Source organism: Plectropomus leopardus, chromosome 21, assembly GCF_026936395.1.
Source record: "Plectropomus leopardus strain MGB_pleo_1.0 chromosome 21, ASM2693639v1, whole genome shotgun sequence".
Taxonomy (NCBI): Eukaryota; Metazoa; Chordata; class Actinopteri; order Perciformes; family Serranidae; genus Plectropomus; species Plectropomus leopardus.
This window is the reverse complement of record NC_142196.1, coordinates 15,061,909-15,080,070: the sequence shown is the minus strand read 5'-3', so window position 1 is coordinate 15,080,070 and position 18,162 is coordinate 15,061,909. Positions and strand designations below refer to the sequence as shown.

At 37.2% G+C, this 18,162-nt stretch overlaps 1 protein-coding gene across 3 annotated transcripts in view; it reads right to left on the bottom strand.

The window, feature by feature from the left end:
* Window positions 1-18,162, bottom strand: part of slco5a1 (solute carrier organic anion transporter family member 5A1) — an 82,220-nt gene that overhangs the window by 25,850 nt on the left and 38,208 nt on the right. For all 3 annotated transcript variants that reach the window (XM_042510900.2, XM_088071719.1, XM_042510901.2), the window contains 4 exons: window positions 17,112-17,310; window positions 13,400-13,559; window positions 12,722-12,963; window positions 12,506-12,570 (listed from right to left, as the gene is read on the bottom strand). In XM_042510900.2, coding sequence (XP_042366834.1) covers window positions 12,506-12,570; window positions 12,722-12,963; window positions 13,400-13,559; window positions 17,112-17,310 — 666 coding nt within the window. The remainder of the gene's footprint in view (window positions 1-12,505; window positions 12,571-12,721; window positions 12,964-13,399; window positions 13,560-17,111; window positions 17,311-18,162) is intronic.

Below are 18,162 nucleotides of genomic sequence, written 5' to 3'. Positions count from 1 at the left end.
AGAAAAGGCCAAAAACACCATAATAATGCATGTTGAAAAAGTGACCAAGGTGGCAAGGCTATAGTATGGCAAAAATATCAAAATATGACATGTCCCCAAAACAGCTGAAAACAACTCAAAACAGCATAAAATAGCGTACCCAGACACGCCATAGCATAAAATGTTGCAAAAAATGGTCCAAAAAACCCATAAAAATGCATGTTGAAAAGATGACCGAAAAGGCAAGGCTATAGTATGGCAAAAATGTCAATATATGACATGTCCCAAAACAGCTGAAAACAACTCAAAACAGCATAAAGTAGCGTACAAGACACGCCATGGCATAGAATTTTGCAAAACAGCAAAAACACCATAAAAATGCATGTTGAAAAAATGACAAAAAAGGCAAGGCTATAGTATGGCAAAAATGTCAAAATATGACATGTCCCAAAAACAGCTGAAAACAACTCAAAACACCAAAACATAGCGTGCCAAGACACGCCATTGCATAGAATTTTGTAAAAAAGGACCAAAACACCATAAAAATGCATGTTGAAAAAATGACAAAAAAAAGCAAGGCTATAGTATGGCAAAAATGTCAAAATATGACATGTCCCAAAAACAGCTGAAAACAACTCAAAACAGCATAAAATAAGCGTACAAGACACGCCATAGCATAGAATTTTGCAAAAACAGCAATAAACACCATAAAAATGCATGTTGAAAAATGACAAAAGGCAAGGCTATAGTATGGCAAAAATGTCAAAATATGACATGTCCCAAAAACAGCTGAAAACAACTCAAAACAGTATAAAATAGCGTGCCAAGACACGCCATAGCATAAAATGTTGCAAAAACAGCAAAAAACACCATAAACATGCATGTTGAAAAAATGACCAAAAAGGCAAGGCTATAGTATGGCAAAAATGTCAAAATATGACATGTCCCAAAAACAGCTGAAAACAACTCAAAACAGCATAAAATAGCGTACAAGACACGCCATGGCATAGAATTTTGCAAAAACAGCAAAAAACACCATAAAAATGCATGTTGAAAAAATGACAAAAAAGGCAAGGCTATAGTATGGCAAAAATGTCAAAATATGACATGTCCCAAAAACAGCTGAAAACAACTCAAAACACCAAAAAATAGCGTACAAGACACGCCATTGCATAGAATTTTGTAAAAAAGGACCAAAACACCATAAAAATGCATGTTGAAAAAATGACAAAAAAGGCAAGGCTATAGTATGGCAAAAATGTCAAAATAGGACATGTCCCAAAAACAGCTGAAAACAACTCAAAACAGCATAAAATAGCGTACAAGACACGCCATAGCATAGAATTTTGCAAAAACAGCAATAAACACCATAAAAATGCATGTTGAAAAAATCACAAAAAAAGGCAAGGCTATAGTATGGCAAAAATGGCAAAATATGACATGTCCCAAAAACAGCTGAAAACAACTCAAAACAATATAAAATAGCGTGCATAAGACACGCCATAGCATAGAATTTTGCAAAACAGCAAAAAACACCATAAAAATGCATGTTGAAAAAATGACAAAAAAGGCAAGGCTATAGTATGGCAAAATGTCAAAATATGACATGTCCCAAAAACAGCTGAAAACAACTCAAAACAGCATAAAATAGCGTACAAGACACGCCATAGCATAGAATTTTGCAAAACAGCAATAAACACCATAAAAATGCATGTTGAAAAAATGACAAAAAAGGCAAGGCTATAGTATGGCAAAAATGTCAAAATATGACATGTTCCAAAAACAGCTGCAAACACCACAAAACAGCATAAAATAAGCGTACAAGACACGCCATAGCATAGAATTATGCAAAAACAGCAATAAACACCATAAAAATGCATGTTGAAAAAATGACAAAAAAGGCAAGGCTATAGTATGGCAAAAATGTCAAAATATGACATGTCCTAAAAACTGCTGAAAAAAACTCAAAACAGCATAAAATAAGCGTGCCAAGACACGCCATAGCATAGAATTTTGCAAAAACAGCAAAAACACCTTAAAAATGCATGTTGAAAAAATGACCAAAAAGGCAAGGCTATAGTATGGCAAAAATGTCAAAATATGACATGTCCCAAAAACAGCTGAAAACAACTCAAAACAGCATAAAATAGCGTGCCAAGACACGCCATAGCAGAGAATTTTGCAAAAACAACAATAAACACCATAAAAATGCATGTTGAAAAAATCACAAAAAAAGGCAAGGCTATAGTATGGCAAAAATGTCAAAATATGACATGTCCCAAAAACAGCTGAAAACAACTCAAAACAGCATAAAATAGCGTGCCAAGACACGCCATAGCATAGAATGTTGCAAAAACAACCAAAAACACCATAAAAATGCATGTTGAAAAAATGACCAAAAAGGCAAGGCTATAGTATGGCAAAAATGTCAAAATATGACATGTCCCAAAAACAGCTGAAAACAACTCAAAACAGCGTAAAATAGTGTGCCAAGACACGCCATAGCAGAGAATTTTGCAAAAACAACCAAAAACACCATAAAAATGCATGTTGAAAAAATGACAAAAAAAGCAAGGCTATAGTATGGCAAAATGTCAAAATATGACATGTCCCAAAAACAGCTGAAAACAACTCAAAACAGCATAAAATAAGCGTGCCAAGACACGCCATAGCATAGAATTTTGCAAAACAGCAAAAACACCATAAAAATGCATGTTGAAAAATGACAAAAAAGGCAAGGCTATAGTATGGCAAAAATGTCAAAATATGACATGTCCCAAAAACAGCTGAAAACAACTCAAAACAGCATAAAATAGCGTGCCAAGACACGCCATAGCAGAGAATTTTGTAAAAACGCACCAAAACACCATAAAAATGCATGTTGAAAAAATGACAAAAAAAAAGGCAAGGCTATAGTATGGCAAAAATGTCAAAATATGACATGTCCCAAAACAGCTGAAAACAACTCAAAACAACATAAAATAGCGTGCCAAGACACGCCATAGCATAGAATTTTGCAAAACAGCAATAAACACCATAAAAATGAATGTTGAAAAGACGACAAAAAAGGCAAGGCTATAGTATGGCAAAAATGTCAAAATATGACATGTCCCAAAAACAGCTGAAAACAACTCAAAACAGCATAAAATAGCGTGCCAAGACACGCCATAGCATAGAATTTTGCAAAACAGCAAAAAACACCATAAAAATGCATGTTGAAAAATGACAAAAAGGCAAGGCTATAGTATGGCAAAAATGTCAAAATATGACATGTCCCAAAAACAGCTGAAAACAACTCAAAACAGCATAAAATAGCGTACAAGACACGCCATAGCATAGAATTTTGTAAAAACGGACAAAAACCCCATAAAAATGCATGTTGAAAAAATGACAAAAAAGGCAAGGCTATAGTATGGCAAAAATGTCAAAATATGACATGTCCCAAAAACAGCTGAAAACAACTCAAAACAGCATAAAATAGCGTGCCAAGACACGCCATAGCATAGAATTTTGCAAAAACAGCAAAAAACACCATAAAAATGCATGTTGAAAAAATGACAAAAAAGGCAAGGCTATAGTATGGCAAAAATGTCAAAATATGACATGTCCCAAAAACAGCTGAAAACAACTCAAAACAGCATAAAATAGCGTGCCAAGACACGCCATAGCATAGAATTTTGCAAAAACAGCAAAAAACACCATAAAAATGCATGTTGAAAAAATGACCAAAAAGGCAAGGCTATAGTATGGCAAAAATGTCAAAATATGACATGTCCCAAAAACAGCTGAAAACAACTCAAAACAGCATAAAATAGCGTGCCAAGACACGCCATAGCATAGAATTTTGCAAAAACAGCAAAAAACACCATAAAAATGATTGTTGAAAAAATGACAAAAAGGCAAGGCTATAGTATGGCAAAAATGTCAAAATATGACATGTCCCAAAAACAGCTGAAAACAACTCAAAACAGCATAAAATAGCGTGCCAAGACACGCCATAGCATAGAATTTTGCAAAAACAGCCAAAAACACCATAACAATGCATGTTGAAAAATGACCAAAAAGGCAAGGCTATAGTATGGCAAAAATGTCAAAATATGACATGTCCCAAAAACAGCTGAAAACAACTCAAAACAGCATAAAATAGCGTGCCAAGACACGCCATAGCATAGAATTTTGCAAAAACAGCAATAAACACCATAAAAATGCATGTTGAAAAAATGACCAAAAGGCAAGGCTATAGTATGGCAAAATGTCAAAATATGACATGTCCCAAAAACAGCTGAAAACAACTCAAAACACCAAAACATAGCGTGCCAAGACACGCCATAGCATAGAATTTTGTAAAAAAGGACCAAAACACCATAAAAATGCATGTTGAAAAAATGACAAAAAAGGCAAGGCTATAGTATGGCAAAAATGTCAAAATATGACATGTCCCAAAAACAGCTGAAAACAACTCAAAACAGCATAAAATAGCGTGCCAAGACACGCCATAGCAGAGAATTTTGAAAAAACAGCAAAAACACCATAAACATGCATGTTGAAAAAATGACCAAAAAGGCAAGGCTATAGTATGGCAAAAATGTCAAAATATGACATGTCCCAAAAACAGCTGAAAACAACTCAAAACAGCATAAAATAGCGTACAAGACACGCCATAGCATAGAATTTTGCAAAACAGCAATAAACACCATAAAAATGCATGTTGAAAAAATGACAAAAAAAGCAAGGCTATAGTATGGCAAAAATGTCAAAATATGACATGTCCCAAAAACAGCTGAAAACAACTCAAAACAGCATAAAATAGCGTGCCAAGACACGCCATAGCATAGAATTTTGCAAAAACAGCAAAAAACACCATAAACATGCATGTAGAAAAATGACCAAAAAGGCAAGGCTATAGTATGGCAAAAATGTCAAAATATGACATGTCCCAAAACAGCTGAAAACAACTCAAAACAGCATAAAATAAGCGTACAAGACACGCCATAGCATAGAATTTTGCAAAACAGCAAAAACACCATAAAAATGCATGTTGAAAAAATGACAAAAGGCAAGGCTATAGTATGGCAAAAATGTCAAAATATGACATGTCCCAAAAACAGCTGAAAACAACTCAAAACAGCATAAAATAGCGTGCCAAGACACGCCATAGCATAGAATTTTGCAAAAACAGCAATAAACACCATAAAAATGCATGTTGAAAAAATGACAAAAAAGGCAAGGCTATAGTATGGCAAAAATGTCAAAATATGACATGTCCCAAAAACAGCTGAAAACAACTCAAAACAGCATAAAATAGCGTGCCAAGACACGCCATAGCATAGAATTTTGCAAAAACAGCAAAAACACCATAAAAATGCATGTTGAAAAAATGACCAAAAAGGCAAGGCTATAGTATGGCAAAAATGTCAAAATATGACATGTCCCAAAAACAGCTGAAAACAACTCAAAACAGCATAAAATAGCGTGCCAAGACACGCCATAGCAGAGAATTTTGCAAAAACAGCAATAAACACCATAAAAATGCATGTTGAAAAAATCACAAAAAAAGGCAAGGCTATAGTATGGCAAAAATGTCAAAATATGACATCTCCCAAACACAGCTGAAAACAACTCAAAACAGTATAAAATAGCGTGCCAAGACACGCCATAGCATAAAATGTTGCAAAAACAGCAAAAAACACCATAAAATGCATGTTGAAAAAATGACCAAAAAGGCAAGGCTATAGTATGGCAAAATGTCAAAATAGGACATGTCCCAAAAACAGCTGAAAACAACTCAAAACAGCATAAAATAGCGTGCCAAGACACGCCATAGCATAGAATTTTGCAAAAACAAAAAACACCATAAAATGCATGTTGAAAAATGACCCAAAAGGCAAGGCTATAGTATGGCAAAAATGTCAAAATATGACATGTCCCAAAAACAGCTGAAAACAACTCAAAACAGCATAAAGTAGCGTGCCAAGACACACCATGGCATAGAATTTTGCAAAAACAGCAAAAAACACCATAAAAATGCATGTTGAAAAAATGACCAAAAAGGCAAGGCTATAGTATGGCAAAAATGTCAAAATATGACATGTCCAAAAATAGCTGAAAACAACTCAAAACAGCATAAAATAGCGTGCCAAGACATGCCATAGCATAGAATGTTGCAAAAACAGCAAAAAACACCATAAAAATGCATGTTGAAAAAATGACAAAAAAGGCAAGGCTATAGTATGGCAAAAATGTCAAAATATGACATGTCCCAAAAACAGCTGAAAACAACTCAAAACAGCATAAAATAGCGTGCCAAGACACGCCATTGCATAGAATTTTGTAAAAAAGGACCAAAACACCATAAAAATGCATGTTGAAAAAATGACAAAAAAAAGCAAGGCTATAGTATGGCAAAAATGTCAAAATATGACATGTCCCAAAAACAGCTGAAAACAACTCAAAACAGCATAAAATAGCGTGCCAAGACACGCCATAGCAGAGAATTTTGCAAAAACAACCAAAAACACCATAAAAATGCATGTTGAAAAATGACCAAAAAGGCAAGGCTATAGTATGGCAAAAATGTCAAAATATGACATGTCCCAAAAACAGCTGAAAACAACTCAAAACAGCATAAAATAGCGTGCCAACACATGCCATAGCATAGAATGTTGCAAAAACAGCAAAAAACACCATAAAAATGCATGTTGAAAAAATGAAAAAAAAAGGCAAGGCTATAGTATGGCAAAAATGTCAAAATATGACATGTCCCAAAAACAGCTGAAAACAACTCAAAACAGCATAAAATAGCGTGCCAAGACACGCCATAGCATAGAATTTTGCAAAAACAGCAATAAACACCATAAAAATGCATGTTGAAAAAATGACAAAAAAGGCAAGGCTATAGTATGGCAAAAATGTCAAAATATGACATGTCCCAAAAACAGCTGAAAACAACTCAAAACAGCATAAAGTAGCGTGCCAAGACACGCCATAGCAGAGAATTTTGCAAAAACAGCAATAAACACCATAAAAATGCATGTTGAAAAAATGACAAAAAAGGCAAGGCTATAGTATGGCAAAAATGTCAAAATATGACATGTCCCAAAAACAGCTGAAAACAACTCAAAACAGCATAAAATAGCGTGCCAAGACACGCCATAGCATAGAATTTTGCAAAACAGCAAAAAACACCATAAAAATGCATGTTGAAAAATGACAAAAAGGCAAGGCTATAGTATGCAAAAAGTGTCAAAATATGACATGTCCCAAAAACAGCCTAAAACACCTCAAAAGAGCATAAAATAGCGTGCCAAGACACGCCATGGCATAGAACTTTGAAAAAAACTGCTAAAAACACCATAAAAATGCATGTTGAAAAATGTCAAGAAAGGCAAGGCTATAGTATGGCAAAAATGTCAAAATATGACATGTCCCAAAAACAGCTGAAAACAACTAAAAACAGCATAAAATAAGCGTACAAGACACGCCATAGCATAGAATTTTGCAAAACAGCAATAAACACCATAAAAATGCATGTTGAAAAATGACAAAAAAGGCAAGGCTATAGTATGGCAAAAATGTCAAAATATGACATGTCCCAAAAACAGCTGAAAACAACTCAAAAAATAAAGATAAAACAGCGTGCCAAGACACGCCATAGCAGAGAATTTTGCAAAAACAGCAATAAACACCATAAAAATGCATGTTGAAAAAATGACAAAAAAAGGCAAGGCTATAGTATGGCAAAAATGTCAAAATATGACATGTCCCAAAAACAGCTGAAAACAACTTAAAACAGCATAAAACAGCGTGCCAAGACACGCCATTGCATAGAATTTTGCAAAAACAACCAAAAACACCATAAAAATGCATGTTGAAAAAATGACAAAAAAAAGCAAGGCTATAGTATGGCAAAAATGTCAAAATATGACATGTCCCAAAAACAGCTGAAAACAACTCAAAGCAGCATAAAATAGCGTGCCAAGACACGCCATAGCATAGAATTTTGCAAAAACAGCAATAAACACCATAAAAATGCATGTTGAAAAAATGACCAAAAAGGCAAGGCTATAGTATGGCAAAAATGTCAAAATATGACATGTCCCAAAAACAGCTGAAATTAACCCAAAACAGCATAAAATAGCGTGCCAAGACATGCCATTGCATAGAATTTTGCAAAAAAGGACCAAAACATCATAAAAATGCATGTTGAAAAAATGAAAAAAAAGGCAAGGCTATAGTATGGCAAAAATGTCAAAATATGACATGTCCCAAAAACAGCTGAAAACAACTCAAAACAGCATAAAGTAGCGTGCCAAGACACGCCATGGCATAGAATTTTGCAAAAACAGCAAAAAACACCATAAAAATGCATGTTGAAAAAATGACAAAAAAGGCAAGGCTATAGTATGGCAAAAATGTCAAAATATGACATGTCCCAAAAACAGCTGAAAACAACTCAAAACAGCATAACATAGCGTGCCAAGACACGCCATTGCATAGAATTTTGTAAAAAAGGACCAAAACACCATAAAAATGCATGTTGAAAAAATGACAAAAAAAGCAAGGCTATAGTATGGCAAAAATGTCAAAATATGACATGTCCCAAAAACAGCTGAAAACAACTCAAAACAGCATAAAATAGCGTGCCAAGACACGCCATGGCATAGAATTTTGCAAAAACAGCAATAAACACCATAAAAATGCATGTTGAAAAAATGACCAAAAAGGCAAGGCTATAGTATGGCAAAAATGTCAAAATATGACATGTCCCAAAAACAGCTGAAAACAACTCAAAACAGCATAAAATAGCGTGCCAAGACATGCCATAGCATAGAATGTTGCAAAAACAGCAAAAACACCATAAAAATGCATGTTGAAAAAATGACCAAAAAGGCAAGGCTATAGTATGGCAAAAATGTCAAAATATGACATGTCCCAAAAACAGCTGAAAACAACTCAAAACAGCATAAAGTAGCGTACAAGACACGCCATAGCATAGAATTTTGCAAAACAGCAATAAACACCATAAAATGCATGTTGAAAAATGACAAAAAAGGCAAGGCTATAGTATGGCAAAAATGTCAAAATATGACATGTCCCAAAAACAGCTGAAAACAACTCAAAACAGCATAAAATAGCGTGCCAAGACACGCCATTGCATAGAATTTTGTAAAAATGGACCAAAACACCATAAAAATGCATATTGAAAAAATGACCAAAAAGGCAAGGCTATAGTATGGCAAAAATGTCAAAATAGGACATGTCCCAAAAACAGCTGAAAACAACTTAAAACATCTTAAAATAGCGTGCCAAGACACGCCATTGCATAGAATTTTGTAAAAAAGGACCAAAACACCATAAAAATGCATGTTGAAAAAATGACAAAAAAGGCAAGGCTATAGTATGGCAAAAATGTCAAAATAGGACATGTCCCAAAAACAGCCAAAAACAACTCAAAACAGCATAAAATAGCGTGCCAAGACACGCCATGGCAAAGAATTTTGCAAAAACAGCAAAAAACACCATAAAAATGCATGTTGAAAAAATGACCAAAAAGGCAAGGCTATAGTATGGCAAAAATGTCAAAATATGACATGTCCCAAAAACAGCTGAAAACAACTCAAAACAGCATAAAGTAGTGTGCCAAGACACGCCATAGCATAGAATTTTGCAAAAACAGCAAAAAACACCATTAAAATGCATGTTGAAAAAATGACAAAAAAGGCAAGGCTATAGTATGGCAAAAATGTCAAAATAGGACATGTCCCAAAATAGCTGAAAACAACTCAAAACAGCATAAAATAGCGTGCCAAGACACGCCATAGCATGAAATTTTGCAAAAACAGCAATAAACACCATAAAAATGCATGTTGAAAAAATGACAAAACAGGCAAGGCTATAGTATGGCAAAAATGTCAAAATATGACATGTCCCAAAAGCAGCTGAAAACAACTCAAAAGAGCACAAAATAGCGTGCCAAGACACGCCATTGCATAGAATTTTGTAAAAAAGGACCAAAACACCATAAAAATGCATGTTGAAAAAATGACAAAAAAAAGCAAGGCTATAGTATGGCAAAAATGTCAAAATATGACATGTCCCAAAAACAGCTGAAAACAACTCAAAACAGCATAAAATAGCGTGCCAAGACACACCATAGCAGAGAATTTTGCAAAAAAGGACCAAAACACCATAAAAATGCATGTTGAAAAAATGACCAAAAAGGCAAGGCTATAGTATGGCAAAAATGTCAAAATATGACATGTCCCAAAAACAGCTGAAAACAACTCAAAACAGCATAAAATAGCGTGCCAAGACACGCCATTGCATAGAGTTTTGCAAAAACAGCAAAAACACCATAAAATGCATGTTGAAAAATGACCAAACAGGCAAGGCTATAGTATGGCAAAATGTCAAAATATGACATGTCCCAAAAACAGCTGAAAACAACTCAAAACAGCATAAAATAGCGTGCCAAGACACACCATAGCAGAGAATTTTGCAAAAAAGGACCAAAACACCATGAAAATGCATGTTGAAAAAATGACCAAAAAGGCAAGGCTATAGTATGGCAAAAATGTCAAAATATGACATGTCCCAAAAACAGCTGAAAACAACTCAAAACAGCATAAAGCAGCGTGCCAAGACACGCCATTGCATAGGATGTTGCAAAAACGGACCAAAACACCATAAAAATGCATGTTGAAAAAATGAACAAAAAGGCAAGGCTATAGTATGGCAAAAATGTCAAAATAGGACATGTCCCAAAAACAGCTGAAAACAACTCAAAACAGCATAAAATAGCGTGCCAAGACACACCATAGCAGAGAATTTTGCAAAAACAACCAAAAACACCATAAAAATGCATGTTGAAAAAATGACAAAAAAGGCAAGGCTATAGTATGGCAAAAATGTCAAAATATGACATGTCCCAAAAACAGCTGAAAACAACTCAAAACAGCATAAAGTAGCGTGCCAAGACACGCCATAGCATAGAATTTTGCAAAAACGGACCAAAACACCATAAAAATGCATGTTGAAAAAATGACAAAAAAGGCAAGGCTATAGTATGGCAAAAATGTCAAAATATGACATGTCCCAAAAACAGCTGAAAACAACTCAAAACAGCATAAAATAGCGTGCCAAGACACGCCATAGCATAGAATTTTGCAAAAACAACCAAAAACACCATAACAATGCATGTTGAAAAAATGACAAAAAAGGCAAGGCTATAGTATGGCAAAAATTTCAAAATATGACATGTCCCAAAAACAGCTGAAAACAACTCAAAACAGCATAAAATAGTGTGCCAAGACACGCCATAGCAGAGAATTTTGCAAAAATGGACCAAAAACACCATTAAAATGCATGTTGAAAAAATGACAAAAAAAGCAAGGCTATAGTATGGCAAAAATGTCAAAATAGGACATGTCCCAAAAACAGCTGAAAACAACTCAAAACAGCATAAAATAGCGTGCCAAGACACGCCATAGCATGGAATTTTGCAAAAACAGCAATAAACACCATAAAAATGCATGTTGAAAAAATGACAAAAAAGGCAAGGCTATAGTATGGCAAAAATGTCAAAATATGACATGTCCCAAAAGCAGCTGAAAACAACTCAAAACAGCATAAAATAGCGTGCCAAGACACGCCATAGCATGGAATTTTGCAAAAACAGCAATAAACACCATAAAAATGCATGTTGAAAAAATGACAAAAAAGGCAAGGCTATAGTATGGCAAAAATGTCAAAATATGACATGTCCCAAAAACAGCTGAAAACAACTCAAAACAGCATAAAATAGCGTGCCTAGGCATGCCATAGCATATAATTCTTAAGAAATGACCAAAAACACCAAGAAATTACATGTTGAAAAAATGACAAAAAAGGCAAGGCTATAGTATGGCAAAAATGTCAAAATATGACATGTCAACAAACAGCTGAAAACCACATAAAATAGTAAATTGAGATAGCATAGAATGCCGAAAAAACAAAAAAAAAAATCATAATATCGTAGGTCAAAAAACGACTAAAAATGCCATACTGTAATATGCAGACAAATGTCAAAATATAATGTGACATATAAATGTACCAAAAACAGCTGAAAATCACTTGAAATAGTCTGTAGAAATAAGTCATATAAAAGAATGTAATATTTCCTAGACATCATTATATAGCATGTCAAAAAACATCATAGCATAGTAAGCAGTTAAAAAAAAAACTATTAACTGTTCGCCAGGACAAGGGAGAGAATTAGACGTGACTGGTTTCACATTTTGAACCGTGCAGGTGGCCATTTACAGTCCAGTTATTGACAATCAATTTCAAATAAAATACTTTTACTAAATAATACCCTTTGTGTGTCTTGATAATATTTCTGTCTTTGATGTCGGCTCTTTAAGACCAAAGTAGATATAAATGACAAGGGATTGTAGTGTTTTAACCTGATCCACAGGGTCAAAAAACATTCAGTGTGTGGTTCTAATATGTTTACCATTCATGACAGTGCAAATATTCAAGAACTTACCAAGAGTTCGAAGCAAGACAAACTGCATCCCGAGAGCGAAAGGCCTCTCCTGTTCATCAACAGACCTGACAACAGAGAAATGGCAAGTTGATGATGCTGATTCACTGCACTGTATCCAAATAAAATTACATAAGAAAAAAAATCTTTTCATCTATTCAAAATGACAGGGAAATAAGACCAAAATTGGATACAACTTTCAATGGTTAGCTCCCTTACCTGAGTGTGACGATGATGGCGGAGGGCTGGGCACAGGCGGTGATTAGAGTGACAATGAAGAGGAAGATGAGGAAAGGGATGAGAGTGTTGCAGGTGCGGTCGCACTTCCCCGACACGGCGTAGCCATTCTCATTCAGGTAGGTTTTAACGATGACCAGCTGGAGCTGGTTGACCTGGCCGCCCGAGGACGGTGTGATGACCTGTCTGCTCTGCACACAGCCGCAGTCTGTGTAGTTCCTAATCTGTTGTCATAAACAACATAAGTAAATCCCACCATTCACTACCAACATCTCTCTTTTTAAAAGAAAATCCTAACATAATTCCATTGAAACACTAGTGAATAAATGAGTAAGATGAAATCTAAATTTAGACACAGATAGACAGACTGGGTGGCACCAGTCATGTTGTGCTATCTAGACGTTTCCTTTTCTCATGCTGGTATAATTTCCTATCTGACATTGTTTTGGAGTCTGTTACTTCCTGTCCTTTCAGAGCTATGGGAGGAGAATGTACAGAGAGAGCAGGTCCTTGTGATTATGATTAGTGTGTCCGCTCTCTGAAATCACTTTCATCTCGCCTTTTATATTGTACTTGTAAATGGCTGCAATTTTTTTCTGACACAGGAAAACAATGAAGGTGTGTGTGTGTGTGTGTGTGTGTGTGTGTGTGTGTGTTTACCCCAGTACTATCGTTGCCCACTGTGCTGCATCCAGCCAGACAGGGGTTGAAATAGGTGATGCCGTCAGAGCCGCAGACCGGAGCATACTCATGGATCCTGCAGCCACAGTTCACGTTGCAACTGCCCGTCAGGTTCCTGTGGGTCATGGTTAGGGTTGGGCTGCACACACAGAGCACACAGAAAACATTTGTTCAGAACAACAGGAACCCTTTATAGCCGTTCCACTTCGGTGTAGGGGCTACACGCTTCTTTGTAACTCTTGTTTTTCCTAGCATTTCAAAACCTTTTAGATAATGTTAAAATGCTTTGAGAAAGTTGCTTTTCTTTTTTTTAATTCACACTTTGGAAATGTATTTCCACAGAAATGCTATGTCAGCAAGGGCCAGAGGCAGGGGACTTGGCCATTCAAGTATCTGCAGGAGCTTTTATTAAATTTCTGCACATTAATGCATCTAGGTTAGTGTGGCCCTGCTGGGACAGCAGCACACCATTTCTATCTAGAAAAAAATTATGGCGCTATACGTCGCATTTTAGACTACATTTCCAATAACACCCAGTGCTTCGTGCTGCAAAGAGAGTAAGACTCCATATCCCCACTCTCCTTCCCTGCATGGCATCACTCCATAAAGTTTTGTTTCAGCAGAAAAAGGAGCCATTAAAAAATGTGTATGGTGTGATCACATACCCTTGTCTACATAATGCATCTTTTTGATGCCTTTCTACTTATTTTCTACCCTTATTTTATTTTGTTTTTATTTATTTAATTACACCCCCCTTTTCCACCTATTTGTTTATTGTATTTGATTTCTTATTCATTTATTTATCTTTTTATTTTATTTTATTTTCCATGACAATAGTTCCTTCTCAGTGCAGAAACAATGAGTTTTTAAAATGATGAAATGATGCAAAATGTAGCCCATGAGGGGGAAAAAAAAGTCTGCCAGTCTCTTGAAAAATGTCAACTGTAGTCTCTGTGTCTCTTTTCTAATCTGCTGCACATAATCCTTTTAATGATCTCTAATCTAGCCGTTCGCCGGCCTGTGTGATGTGTGATGATAGAGGGACAGAGACAAGGGGGTGAGGAAGTGACACCTCCAGTGACTCGGTGTGGGAACATTCGCTTTAAGCCAAACAGGACTTTGGCTCCATCTAAACTGAGGGCAGTGAAGCGAGTCCTGGGTTTTCTCTGGGCAGCTTCGCTCTGAGCCCTGCGGAACAGCCGGGGACGGGCCCTAACAACACAACAGCCTGGGAGTGACGCTGTAGCATACACACACATACACAAAAGCATCACGGACAATACATCTCTCTCTGATAGTTTTTGATAGTGTGTTTAAAATGCCAAAAATGTAATTATTTTATGCCACTTCTCAAAATCAGTGGACCATCATTTTTCACAGGATCATAAAGGGACACTCATCCTCATTTATACTGGTTGTCACAGGGGAAGCAAATTTGGGCCTGTCCTGACATAACAGTGTCACATTCCAGACACTGTGTGTGAGAGAGACTGTGTGTGTGTGTGTGTGTGTGTGTGTGTGTGTGTGTGTGTGTGTGTGTGTGTGTGTGTGTGTGTGTGTGTGTGTGTGCATGCGCACGTAAAAAAAAGGCATCAGTCCTGCTAGAATCTCAGGCTCACTGCACTGATTGCACATGTCCTTTTTTCAGACTAAACCCCAGCCTCGGCTGAACCCTCCAGATGTCGTGTCACTGTGTGCTGGCTGAACTGCATAAAAAACCCAAAGCGGGAGCCAAGAGAGCGAGTGGCTTAATGTGGTTTAGCGCTGCAGACTCCGAGCGGGCAGAGTGACGACAAATTCTGAGCTGTGAGGTTTTATTAAGATGTTTTGTAACAGAGAGGCTGTGTTTTTGCTGATTCTTTTAGCTTTGCTTTGAAAATGGACGTCAAACATGATGACACAGCAGCTTTTAATTAAGCATACAGGACCAACTCATAATGATGCAACACTTGAATATTGCATAACTTGACCTCCTGGCCCTGAAATGCCAGAGGACTTTTGGAGTTTGTCTTTTTTTTTGTCAAATAGTCTCCAGTCTGTCAGCAGGGGGAGAGCTGTGTCTAGACAAGTGTGAGAGCAGACATAAAGGGTGGGCTTGGGTTAAACATTCCTCATGAGGGTGCTAGCAGTGACTAGTGACCAGTGCTGTTCATAATGAGGAGCCCCCACCGGCTCACACGTCTTGTTGACCCCTCTATAAACAGCGGCTTAAACAAAGACTGCAGTTATTAATGGGTCAGCTACGGGACTTTAAAGGGCCCGTTGACTATTTGACAAATATTCACCATGATTAACTTCGTTACGTGTAAAGTAAATTTCACAGTGGTTTAGCTGTTTCACCTCTCTTTGCTGAGTGTTTAGTGAACTTCTGAGAAGATGCAGTTGGCTGACTGGTGCAGCCTACAAAAGGCAACCAGGTCCATAAGCAAAGGATTTTTTTTCATAATATGTATACATACATACATACTCTAAATCTATACTTCTTACTATATGCACAACAAACTTTAAATGTTCACTTCTGGTACATGTTATGCAATGTACACTATGATAAGATTGCAATACAGCAGATATGTAATATGTTTGTGTGTCTATATCATCCAAGGTCACTCCGTTCACAGTAACTCTATGTGTCTCTCTGTATGAGTGTGTTCACAATCATGTGTGCCAACAGACGTCCGCTCTGTATTTCTGTCCGCAGGGGCTGACACATCGGATGACTGTTTTTGTTAACTGTGCAGCCTGGCTGCTGATGTGGTGTCGAGCAGTCGCTTCAGAAATAGAGGTGGCAGAGTGATTCAGCGGAGCCACAAGAGCAGATGCCAGTGTTGCTAATTAATCATTCGCACTCCACAACAACGCCACAACACATGAGGATGATGGGAGCGGTGACAGCATCCCCGGCCCACACCCTCCTACAGTATGTACGTATATCAGACATAACGTCATTTGCAGACCTTTTTTAAATAAGCCATTTACAAACAAATGTATACCTGACTCCCAAGTATAAAAGCGGTGACAACCATAAATATGGACCTTTGACAACCAGTATTTTGACTTTTTGAATGTTTCTATTTAATGTAAAGCATAACTTTAGCATCTCTCTGTCGACTGTGTGTGTGTGTGTGTGTATGTCTGCTCCTCTCTCGCTCTTGGCTTAGACACAATTTACAAATATATGGAAATGGCTAATATAAAAGCTACAATTACAAACAGTAGACTATTTATATAATACTGTAGATGGGCAGATCGTGAAATTTCATCATGCAGAAGGTAAAAATCGGGACAATTGAAACTAAGGGCGGGAAAGTAAAAAAAAGGCTGGCAAGCATGGGATGCATATTTTCTCATTTTATCATATCAGATAAATGTTATCATTCATAATAAATTTGCTTATTCGTGTGTTTGTTAGCCAGATTTGCTCATGGCACATGAAAAACAATAGACCGGACCTTGAAACTATCACTGCAGATCGCAAGCCAATTTCCCTTCTAATATGTGTTTCCCCCTAAAAACTGGTGCTTCAGGACTCTTCTGTCTAAGCCATGGTTGCAGAATGAACAGGTACCACAGGGGTAAAGCAAGGACAGATAGTCCACTCGTTAATCAATCAAATATACTTTGGCAGCTGTTACTAAACTTGGGCTGCCTGCCCAGATAAAGTCTGAGTGTGTGATACTACATTTGCCCTTACCCAGTGGTGTAGGGTATGTTGATGCCTCCTAAATTGATGCTCTCGCAGCCCACTATGAAGAGTGTGGAGAAGCAAAGCAAAGACACCCCGCTGCAGATCATGGCCAGCTTGGCTGACTCTCTGGCGCCGAGCTTCAGCTTCTTGATGATGTAGCCCCCTAGCACGATACCAACCCCGGCACTTGGTACGATGATCACACCTGTGAGAGAGATCAGAGAAAAGACTAGCTGATGAGGTGGAAAAAACATCAGAAGTGTCGCAAACAGCACAGAAATAGAGCAGCTAATTTGTGTCAAGAAAATATGTTAACACTGAATGAATCACTGTAAAGCCTGAATGACTAAGTGCAAGAAGCATCTGATCTACAGTATTTAAATCGGGAACACCAACACAAATTACATAAGCATGTCATGCTTTTATATGAAAGCTTGTATGGTGTCTTGTTGGACACGGTTGCTTGAAAAAGAAAGTTGACAGGACATTCCATGTCATACCAAGAATAAATGCCTTTGAAGAAAAGTGGAAAAAAGGGATCAGAGCAGGCTTCACTGCATCAATGAGACCAGGCTACGCTGAGGGCTACCAGCGAGTCTTTAACAGACTATGGCAGCACGGAGCACATGCTCTCAGTCCACTAGAGCTGGTCTAATTGACAGCATGAAGACAGGCAAAGCTGGCTGCCTCAGGATGGACCGGGTGGAAAGTGTCAAATAGTGCAGGAGTTAAGGCCTAGGAAGGCGGCACATGGCAGCCCTTGAGCCCTGCCACGGGCACGTGCAGCCGGGTAACAAGCAAGATGGGGTCAGTCTGCGGGGATGGAGGGTCAACAAAAACAGAGAAGTGATCCAAGTGCACAGAAATGTCATCTGGCTTCTCCCTCTGTATATGTGTGTGTGTGTGTAACAGTGACAGAACATGTGTCTCTTTGGGCACCCTCAGTGAGAGCTAAGCAACAGACAGCTGTGGCATAACATTATCCTGTAAGTGCATGTCCATGAGCTAAAATCTTGTGCTTTTTGCAGGATTAAACATGTACACAGTTCAAAGCAGA